General features: G+C 35.4%; 1 protein-coding gene across 1 annotated transcript; it reads left to right on the top strand.

Annotated features, from left to right (window-relative positions):
• The first annotated feature begins 7461 nt into the window (after positions 1 to 7461).
• Positions 7462 to 11096, top strand: LOC145263074 (uncharacterized). The gene is made up of 4 exons (XM_080119940.1): positions 7462 to 7925; positions 8037 to 8527; positions 8740 to 10210; positions 10353 to 11096. Exons 2-3 carry the CDS (start codon positions 8054 to 8056, stop codon positions 9118 to 9120), a joined length of 855 nt encoding a protein of 284 aa, XP_079976066.1. The 5' UTR covers positions 7462 to 7925; positions 8037 to 8053; the 3' UTR covers positions 9121 to 10210; positions 10353 to 11096.
• Positions 11097 to 12122: the final 1026 nt, after the last annotated feature.

The following is a 12122-nucleotide window of genomic DNA, read 5'->3' as shown; positions in this document are numbered from 1 at the left end:
TTGCCAGTCGTTTTGCCTCAAACTCCACACTGGACCCTATCAACCACCCCCAACCTTACTCTCCTTTGCGGACAGACGCCACACTAGACGATCTGAAAATCACCCCTGCTACGGTGCATGCTATCATAAAAAACCTTGACGCTTCAAAAGCATGTGGACCAGCCCTCACCCCAGCTGTGCTATAAAAAAGTGCTCAGCCGAAGTAACTTTTAGTTCTCTCCAAACTCTACAACAAATGCCTTAATTAATCTTGCTTACCTGCCTGCTGGAAAACTGCTTCTGTGATACCAGTGTTAAAGAATTCTGGCAAAAGAACTGGCCCATTAAATTATCGCCCCATTAGCCTCCTCCCCCTTTTTGCCAAAATATTTGAGACCATATCTAATCATACTCTAGTCCATCACCTTACAGATGCTAAACTTCTGACTGACCAACAATATGGATTTAGACAAGCCCGTACAACAGCAGACATCCTAACTGTAATCTCTGAACGTATATACCATTCACTGGACAAAGCGGGGGAGGGCAGAGCGGTAGTCCTAGATATATCTGAGGTTTTTCGTATGGCACGAGGGTCTCGTCAGGAAAATTAGATCATACGGTATCTCTGGTAAAATACATGACATAATGAAATCTTTCTTAGATAAGAGAAAGCTACGACGGTCGTACATTTAAACAATATGAAATAAATGCGGGAGTGCCTCTAGGGTCTATCCTTGGACCTTTATTGTTCCTAATATTCATAAATGACCTCCCCGACAAAATTACCTCTGAGATGGGTATATATGCTGATGACACCAGACTCTATAACAGGCACGACAGGAAAACAAATGAACAAATATATAAAGAAATGGCAAACACACTAGAGGATGACCTCTAATCTGTAGTGAAATGGGGACAAAAATGGATGGTCACATTTAATGCCGACAAGACTAAACTTGTTTCCTTCAATAATTACAAGAAACCTTCTCTGCCACCAATAGCAATGGGCAATGACTCTTTATCTGAGAGTACATCTTTCCCAAGAAAGATGAGTTGGAACAATTACATTGAAAGCACTGCCAGGGCCGCTGCGAAGAAGGTAGGCTCTCTATCATGCTAGAAAACTATTAACACCAGAAATATCCTGTACCTCTATAAGGCCACTATTCGCCCATGTATGGAGTATTGCTGTCATATTTAGGCTGGTGCATTTGCTATTAGTCTCTCGCTCCTAGACAAGGTTCAAAAAAGAGTCGCCAATCTGATAGGCCCTGAACTGACATCTAAGCTTCAGCCTCTTTCCCGTCGACGAAATGTTGCATCCCTCTGCCTGTTCTACAAGAATTTTAATGGTTAATGCTCTGACGAACTGCAAGCACTTGTACCACCACAACGTAGACACCCTCGACAAACCCAACAGGCAGCTAAATCCCACCCCCACACAGTAGAGATCCTTAGATGTAAAAAATCTTTTTACTCTAGTAGTTTCTTCTCCAGAACCGCTAGACTTTGGAATTCCATTCCAGGTTCCCTCTTGCCCAACTGTTACTGACGTGCAGAAGTTCAAGTGTAACGTGAACCGACATCTTGCTGCCCAAATTCCTACATATTACCCCAGTAGTTGTTGCCCCTGATAGTAGCTCCCTACACCAAAGTGGCAATGTGCCTTGTTTGGGGTGAAAAAATGCGTAGGTAACGCGAGAATAACGTCAAGGATGGGAGTTACTATAGAAACGTTGTTTTAATTTGAATAAAATAAAATACGCATCAAGTGCGCTTGAAAGCCAAATCACAACGTAATATTAGTCAAACAAGCAAATATTTTACTTGTTTGAAATTTATCACAAATATATTTCAGAGGTATACTCCATCTTCAGTGTGTTGTTTTGTTTCATTTTTCCTTTTCTTCTTCCTTGCCATGTTGTAAATTTGGAGAAAGAAGTCAGTTGTATCTTGCGGTTGTATTTTTACGTTATTCCCGCGTTGCCTACGCACAGTTCAAACTTTCAAAATACAAGAGAACATCACATGAAATCATCAAACCTGAAATCGGATAATTCTAAGTTAACCCCCTTGGCCCTTGGCTTTCTCTCTATTTTTGTGTGTTAACAAAACTAACGCCACAAAAAATAAGCGAAGAAGGTAAAAAAAGATGGAAGGACCGAGAAGAGGAAACACTAGCCTGACGTAGCTGGATGAGTTCAAAGATGACTGGGATCTCCAGGAGGCTTTAGCCACTCAAATCCCTGTGAAGATTAATGACAAATTAATGCTAATGCGAATTCATCTGCAAATGTATCGAAAGCGGTTGAGATTATTGGAAACTTGTTGTCACACAGACTCGAGAGAACATCATAAATTGATGATAGCTTGTGAGACTAATTCTAGTGAGTAAATAATAATATAGGTATGTATGTTATCTATCTATATATCTATAAAAGTAAAAGTGTCTGTCTGTGTGTGCGTGTCCGTGTGGGTACATTTTCATACGCAGTAACTCTGTCAATTTTTAGTCTACAGACTCAAAATTTAATATACAGGGTACTGCGATTTGGGAAAATCTATTTGATTTGTTTTCGGCCAGAAATTTGGCTGTTAAGGGGTCAAAGTTTAACGATTTGACTTTTGAGAACTCTACCAAACTCCTCCGACAATTTTTCGTCTAAACACTTGAAGTTTTAGACATAGGTTACTTGGACATAGATCCAACTTAATAACTTGATTTGAGCTGAAAACAATAAATGTTAAGGGGTCATAATAGGGGTCAAAGTTTTTTAAAAAGACCGTTTTGGGGTTCTTTTTTTTTGCTCAGTATACGCCTCGAAATACCCGGGCAACGCCGGGCACCCATGTTAGCATATATATATATATATATATATATATATATATATATATATATGCGTGTGTGTGTGTGTTGCAGATGCAAGACCAATGATAATGTTATTTCAAACATAAGTATGATATGGCAAGAGAAACTTCTATTTACAAGCTAAGGCTGACAGAATCCTGGACTAACAAAACCGTCTACAAGTCATCTGAGAGAGGGATACATTTAGAGTCGACGCTGTGAATACGCTATTTCGAATATAACACGACTGACGGACGGAAATGCTGTTCCAAATTTGAATGTGGAAAACCCACCGAACATGTTATTTCGCGCCTAACTGTGACAGGCCGCCATATTGACATAACATCTTCTAGACATCCGTTTAATAGATGTCGAGGTCGATAACCAAAATGGTGCCTAAAGATAAGAACGAACCAAGAAATTCAGACAAGAGAAGAGTAAAATAAAAGAAGAAAACGTGTCGTGTATCGTCATTAATTGGATGTTCTTTTCGTCTGTGTACAAGTTTCTACTAAGGAATTATTCTGATAGTTTTACTGTTGCGGATTTCTACACGAAGCAGATCATTAGCTAAGATGAAAGAATCGGTCTCGAATTCGTACGTAAAATACAAGAAAAAGCCCTCACTAAAGTAAACATACACTCAATTAAATGGTTCATATTTTTGAATTGGATATCAGTTAGTTTCCTACTTACACATCCGGAAAAAAATTTGAATGATCGTATTTGATCTAAAACGGTGACTCATGCCCATGGTTTTTATTATGAGACCGGCGGACTGTTATCCATACACAGAATTTTATAAAAGTTGAGCATATACATATATATATATATATATATATATATATATTTATTTATATATATATATATATATATATATAATTACATTGAGCTTCTGAAATAAGGATTGGTATATATTATATGAAAATATATTTCCACAGAAATATATATATATATAATTATTATCTTTTTTTTTTTTTTTTTTTACAAAGGCGTCACCACATTATCAAGGCCCAGAGGCCACTCAAGGATAAGGGTTAAAGAGTGTACAGTAGAAATTGGTCAATATAGTAATCATTAGTAATGAAAATTTGGTAAATTTGATAACTTATATGGAACGGCTCATCAAGAACTTATTTACTTTAGACTTGAACACAACCATATTGTAGTCAGCCGGAAAGCAGGAAAACGGAAGACAATTCCACAGGCGTGCAGTTCTAAGAAAGAAGCTTTGTTCATGGAATCTACGTTTAGGTTTAGGCACAGATAAAGAGTGGGGGAAATTATTGATAGTGTTTACAGCTAGACGAGTGTTTCTTGTGAAAGTTTGGCGAGGGGGGACCATAGATTGAAGCTCAGTTGAACACTTTCCATGAAAATAACGATACATCAGAGACAAACTCGCAACATCTCTTCTGTGAGATAGAGGTTGCAAGGAGGAGAAAAGGACATCTCCTACGAGGCTACGAAGTCTATTTTGAACTCTATCAAGGCAGGACAAGTCCTTTCTAGCAGCTCCTGCCCAGATGTGGCAACAGTATTCCATCCTTGGACGTACCTGGCTCTTATATAGGTAGAGAATAGCATCAGCAGTGAGATATCTACTGGATCGATAGAAAGATCCCACCATTTTTCCAGCGGCCTTGGCAACAGATTTGATATACATGTTCCATTTAAGATCAGGAGTAATGGTCAAGCCCAGAAGCTTGTCAAAACTTAAGGCCTCCTGAAGACGAGAGCCATTCATTTCAATTGATGACAAATGTGAATTAGAATGTTGATGATGTAAAGAGAGAAGCTTGGTTTTAGATGCATTAAAAGTAACCAGCCACTCCTTTCCCCATTGTACTACGTGCTCAAGATCAGAGGAGAGAGAATTGGAGAGAAATTGGTCGTTTACTGTCTTAGATGTGCTACCATAAATGGTAGTGTCGTCAGCATAAATGTCTACAAATGATGTAAGGATATGATTTGGAAGATCATTAATGTAGATCAGGAAAAGAGTTGGGCCCAGGATGGATCCCTGAGGGACACCGGCATTAATACTGTGAGCTTCTGATTTTTGCCCCTCAACTACTACTCTTATGAACCTATCAGAGAGAAATGATTTAATAATTGAGAAGACTTTTCCAGCTATACCATAGCTAGCGATCTTATGAAGTAAACCTTTATGCCATACCCTATCAAAGGCTTTAGATATGTCAAGAGCAATTGCCCTAGAAAGATTGCCACCGTCGAGAGATTTGCTAATCCTATGCGATATAACTGTAAGGACATCTGCTGTAGATCTAGCAGAACGGAAACCATATTGAGTGTCACTAAGAAGGTTATTTTTGTTGAGATGTTTGATTACTTCTGTATTTAACACAGATTCTAGCAACTTACTCATGACGCACAGGAGACTTATTGGCCTGTACTGAGAGGGGGATGAGCGATCACCTGAATTCTTAAATACAGGGCATACTGATGAGATTTTCCAGGGAGATGGGAAACTATTCTCCTTAAGACAACGTTTAAACAGTTTTGTAAGTATGGGCGCTAATTCAGGTTGAAGTTTTTTGAGTACTATAATTGGAATACCGTCAGGGCCAGTTGCTTTACTCGAATCAAGGTTTTTGATTAGCTTCGCAACATCACATACAGATATACGTATATCACATAGCGTGTTTTCTGATACAGGAGGAAATATTGGGGGTTGGCGGTCTTGGTCGCAAAGGGTAGAATTAGCTGCAAAGTTCTTGACAAAGAGTTTGGCTTTGTCAGATGCTGACGAGATTACCTCAGGTCCATTGATAATAGTTGGGATGGAGCACACGCTTCTGTTCAGGATTCTGTTTGCTATTTGCCAAAACTGGTGGGAACCAAGCCGCTGCTCAGCTACTTTGGACTTACCAGATTGAGCATACAACACTCTTGCGTTCCTTATTACTTTCTTACAATGGTTGCTGGCAGTCCTGAAAACGGCTTTAGTTTCCATACATCTATTACGTTTGAAGCAGTGGAAAAAGTGATTTCTGTGCGCAATGGCAGCAGCACATTCTGGAGAGAACCATGGCTGGCTGTTAGGTTTTTGCTGAAACTTTTTAGAGGGTATGAAATGGTCAATACCTACAATTAACCATTCAGTTAGGTCTAATACTATAGAGGACACATCCTTTTTAAACATGGAATGCAGAGGTAGATCAGATATAAATGTACGGAAGCTATCCCAGTCAGCCTTAGTGTATCGATATACTGTACGATGAAGAGGTACGTCTGGGGACTTATTACATTTCATTTTTATCTTGATTGATACAACAGAGTGGTCGGAAGATCCAAGAGGCGACAGAACAGAAACTGAACATAGTTCAGGGCAAGTTGTGAGAAAAAGGTCTAGTAGGCTCGCATACTGGCCGTCATTATCGGGCACACGGGTAGGTTCCTGAACAATCTGAGTGAGGTCATAGGCAATGGAGAAATCATGACAGAACCTCCCCTCATCATCGGTCTTGTTTGAGTGGGTCAACCATTCGACGTTGTGAACATTGAAGTCTCCACATATGTGAATGTTAGCTGAAGGATAAGTAGAAAGGACTTGGTCAATTTTCTCAGATATGCTTTGAAAGATAGTAACTCCGCTGTTGTGGGGGCGATAGAGAGTAAATATAAATGCAGTAGTGTGAGCTAAAGCAACCCGGAAGCACATATAGGGTAAGTTAGGATCTTCCCTGGAGATGTCCCTCCCACATGGAAAGCTATCTTTAATATAGGCACATATTCCATGCCCATGACGATCTTGGGGGTCAGTTTTAGAAGTTAAGTTAGAGTATCCTGAAATTGCAAACTCATCTAGGGAAATAGCCTGTCCAATGCCAGTTTCACTTAAAAATAAAAGGTCTGGTTTAGTCTCCTGTAATTGGGTTTCAACCTCTGGAAGGTTAGAACGAAGACCCTTGATGTTGGAGAAGGAGACATGGTAGTAGGGGTCTACGTCGGAAGTTGGAGAACCGGGTTTAATCGTGTATTTTTTTCTTGAAACTTGTCATGATGAAATTTTGGAATTTGTGGACTAGGTCGACAGATTTACTTAGAGCAGGACAGAGAGGGGAAATTAAGAGAGAAAAAGAAACGAAGAGTTTTTTTTTATTTGTAGCTAATGATAAGGTAAAGCCGTAACAATTACCCACTAGTATGGCATCGAGAGGCCCCACCAGAAGCTACTGCATGGTCCAGAATCCATTCACCAAATGGCAATACAGCAGCCCCAGTACTTTGCACCTGCTGATAGGACAGCCTCCTTAGTGGTTAATCCAAGGTTCGGGTCCCTGACTATCAGGCGGATAACGTCAGCCCAGACAAAACGTTTACCTTCAGCACCCTTACTAGTTACATGGCTACAAGGATAGACAATGGTTATTTAATAATGATTAAATATATATGTATATATGTGTATATATATATATATTAGGGTAGGTCGATTTTGGAACTTTAAATAGGTCAATAGATGGAAAGTTGTGAAATAACACCCTAAATCACCTGACAAAAATTTTTTTCCCAAAATTTTGTATTTTTTTGCGAAATTGAATTTAAAGACATCAATATTTGCAATCTTAGTCGTAATTTCGCTGACACCGAAATATGTATCCATAAAATTAAATCCGAGGTTAAACTAGAGTAAAATAATAAAATCTATTAAAGAGTTTATTTTTTAAAGTTTATTATTTATTTTCATATTAATTTAAATAAAATGACCAAAAACAAAAATAAAATATATTAAAATATATAGTTTCAAATACAAATGACGACTTAGTAAAAGAAGTTTTATTTATTGGATATTTTTTCGACTTTCACCGGTAGTATTTATCTGCCCCTTGTTTACATTTTTAAACCTTCGAATTCACACGAATTAATTTAAGAAAATAAACATACTATTAAAATAGTTCATTTAACAAATTAAACATACTATTAAAATATTTAATTTAACAAATTAAACACAACTATTAAAATATTTAAACTTTTTATAATTATTTTCATTTATTTATATTTCAAAATTCAGTGTTTTTTAAAGGCTGATTTTGGTTTACGAATTAGTTTTTGAACTAAACTGTATTGATTGGTAAGTAAAACATTTTTTTAAATAAATTTTGAAATTTATTTCCAATTTAAAAAAAATATTTTCGTGTGTTATCTGATCATATTATATATGTGTGTGTGTTTCTTTTTACAGATATTTTAATTTTAAAAATGGCTGGAAAAAACCCTGGAGTTTCCACTCGAAGTAAAGGAGCAATTAAATTTTCAGGTTTACCATCACCTTTGGATAAAACAGAGCCACCAACCTTTAGACAAATAATTCAATATAGCTATTTTTTAATGAACACTTATCCCCACCTTTCTTGTTATGGTATTTCGAAATTAATAGCAAATGACGTGATAAATATTTGGAAGGCTGTCAACCCTCGTTTGCCTTTGTTAAATGAAAATAGTGTTGTCGTCAAGGTGAATATGCTCTGCTTTCAGAAGGCAAAGCAAATAAATAGAAAACATCTACCTGCTGCCCAAACAAAATTCTGGAAGGAAAAAATAGATACATTATTTGATATTTCATCATGTTCGTGCAAGCTTCCCATTTTAAGTTGTGACAATATTAATGTCAAATGCGACAAAGAAAATTGCCAGACCAAGCACATCATCTGCACTTGCCCTCTGAAGCGAAAAGTAAGTTATTTTCTATTTTTATTTTTGAATTTATTATGAAAGGGATAACTTAATGTCTAAATTATGTAAATTTTGAGAAAAAACATTTCCACAGTTGAAATAAATATTTAAATCAATTTTTTCATTTTATTTTACATGCAAAATATTTTTAATTTTATATGTTAAACTGTATTTTTAATCTTAGTAAATTTCATTTTAATCTGATATTCCAGGTTCCTACAGAAGACCGAGAATATTTAAAAGACCAAAGGAGTAAAATAGGGCCCAAGGGCACATTCCAACTTGGTCCAATAGATAAAACCGCAATAAAAAAAAGAAAAGGAGAAAGAGAAATCCAACAAAAAACATCTCCCATAGAATCAACATCATCTATTCAAGATCATGTTTCTCCAAGTACATCTCTAAGTCACTCATCTTCTCCAAGTGATGAAGCAGATTACATACAGCCAGATAGTTCTCTCAAAGTGCCCTATAACCTTACAAAAATTCCAAGGTTTGCTCTTGAATTAGTCAGGGGTGATATATCCTCTAATCTTGGAGCCAGTCTTGGCAATGCCCTGCTCTTGGATTTGAGGGCCATGGCCCTAATATAGATATAAAGAATATCTATATGGATAAATGTAAAATTGATAGGGCAAAAGCTAAAGTAAACGCAGATGCCTATCAAAACCACAGCAAAAATATGGAAAATCTTTGTATAGGTGTTGATGGGAGGACAGACAAAGATACACTGCTCTACAAAGAATCAGTGGATGTAAATGGATTTCAAATTGTGAAAAAAAACAAACAAAGCATCTGAACGTCACCTCACAATAACAAAAGAAACAGCAAATGAGAGTCTATATTTGACTCACCGAATTCTTCCGGATACTGGAGCAACTGGTAATGTTCTTGCAGAGCAAGTGGCTGATGTTTTAGAGGAATTCAAAAGTTTAAGCACCATTAAGGCTGTCCTTGTTGACAACACAAATGCGAACACAGGCTGTGAAGGTGGCCTGGTTACACTTTTAGAAAATTTTTTTTTTAAATCTTCATACTATTGGTTGCTCCTTACACCAGAATGAACTTCCATTTAGGGATTTGTTCAAACATTTAGATGGCACCACAAAAAGCCCCACAACATTCAGTGGTCCATTGGGTAAATTATGTGCAAATGATTGCCATAATTTACCACAAATAGCATTTTCCGCTGTTGGGAATCCCTTGGAGTGTGAATTTGAAGACAAGGATAGCCTAAGTAGTGACCAAAGACTGCTCTACGAGTATACAGTTGGGATTTCTAGAGGTAAGGTAGACCCTAGATTTGTATCCTGGAAAACTGGACCATTGAACCAGGCTAGATGGTTAACATTGGCTATCAGGCTCATGTGCCTATGGACTCGTGGGACATATCCGCATAATCTTTCAACCAAATTGCATAGTTTGATCAATTTTATTGTAAATGTATATGCGATTTGTTGGTTTGACATTAAAAAAAATAACAAATTGCACCACCAACAAATGTACATTTATAATATGATTCCGAGAATACAGAAGCAACCAACTGAAATTAAAAAAAAATACACTTAAAAACAGTCAGTATAATGCTTTTGCATTACTGCCAGAAAATATGTTATTTTCTATGGTAAAATCAGATGAACTTGAAGTAAGAGAAGAGGGAATAAAAAGAATTTTGACCATTAGGTAAGTTAATATTTCTTCATATAAAACTTACATCAATTTATTGTGCCATTTTAAAGATTACATTTAATTTCACCAAATCTTATTAAAGCAGTATAAATTGCATTTAAAGATTAAACTCAAATTATTTTTTATATTGTTTCAGAAGAGGGGAACCAGCCAAGAAAAGACTTAAAAAGATCCCGATGATCAACTTCAAGGCTCTACACTGGACAAATTTAATAGATTTGTCAGTAAATGGAGTCTGTGAGCCACCACTTGCACAAGACTTTTCTGACAGTGAATTAGAGAGTTCATTGTTAACAGGCGAAAAGCTTGACTTGCCAGATTTCCCTTCACATTCCCAAGGTGTTGAACGAGCTGTTAAGTTAGTGACAGAGGCTTCTCAATGTGTATACGGCTTTGAAGCAAGGCACCGGTACATACTTGGGAAAGTTTTGTGCCAACAATTAAGACCCGCTTTTTCATCGAAGGGCTCTTATTTAGAACACTTTGATTCTTTATATTAAAAATAAATAATTATTTGTTTTTCCATAATTGTTTGTTGTATTTTCATATCAGGAAAAAATGTTTGTCAATACATTCAACAATTTCTGTTTAAATAATAGCATTTCAAACTCTGCGCAGTTAAGTGGGGGGGGGCTTAAATTTCAATTTGAAATTTTTTTATAATTTTGTTTCAAATTATATTCCCATCAAATAAAATAAGATTTCTTGGCTTAAATGCTGAAATTATTTAGTTTGGAGATCAATATTTAGGCTAAATCCACCAAAATCGAGGGTTTTTCCGCCCGTATTTATTTAAAATCTTTTATGTCAAATTCGCAAAAAACCGTTGAAGACTCAGATCTAATTTTTGGTATGAGTATTCAATAGGTATAGACACAACTTTCGGTCCATTAAGGTTTTGGATTTTTAGAAAAAAGTTAAAAATCGACCTACCCTAATATATATATATATATATATATATATATATATATATATATATATATATATATATATATATTAAATAATGTGATTTACAATTTGAAAATTAAAAAAAAATTTTAAAATTTAAAAATCAAATTTTAATTAAATTAAAAATCAGTTTCATAAGAAGGAACAACAACAAAATCAATTATCTGTACGATCGTTTTGGAAATCCGTGCTTTTTATTGTGGTATACATGAAGTTATGTAGAACAATTATATATAGTTTTTTTTGGTACGCACGGTATCCTCATCAGCAAATTTAGGAGGATTTTTATTGAATTTAAAAGACACCATAAATAAATCTAGCATTAAAAGTAAGGCAGATGAATCTTTTAATTTTTGTTTTTACATAACAGGTTTTAGTTTTTTTTTTACATAACAGGTTGAGTTTATATACGTAATTGTATATATATATATATATATATATATATATATATATATATATATATATATATATATATGTATATTAGAGTGCCTATGTAATGTACAAAAATGTATATTGTATAATTTCACTAGTCTTACCCGCTATTTTCGTCTCTATAAATATATGTAATACTAATATGATTTTCTGCAATTTAAGCTTAATGTTAAATTTGAACGCAATTACTTCAAAAATGGAATTTTAGAAACAAAAAAGATATATAAAAATGATCAACCCCGGAAGCACATTAGTAAAAATGTGATTTGAAATCTAACTTTGACTTTTTCCAGCTGTCTTTAAATCTTATTTGTTTTTTTATAAATATTTTATATGGATGATTTTTGCAATATATTTAATACTTTGTTGGGCTGAGAATTGGAAATTTCATAACTTCAAAAATAAGTTCCATCCTACTGAATATGACCTTTCCATTTTTTGTTATCATCAAGACATATTAAAAATATTTGATTTTTCGTTTCAGAAAAATGACTGAATTTGCCAACTGCAAACATCACACCATCAA

The sequence above is a fragment of the Euprymna scolopes genome, chromosome 38 (assembly GCF_053919585.1).
Source record: "Euprymna scolopes isolate OS-2025 chromosome 38, ASM5391958v1, whole genome shotgun sequence".
NCBI lineage: Eukaryota > Metazoa > Mollusca > Cephalopoda > Sepiida > Sepiolidae > Euprymna > Euprymna scolopes.
The sequence above is the reverse complement of the archived record's forward strand: the minus strand, read 5'-3'. Positions and strand labels throughout refer to the sequence as shown.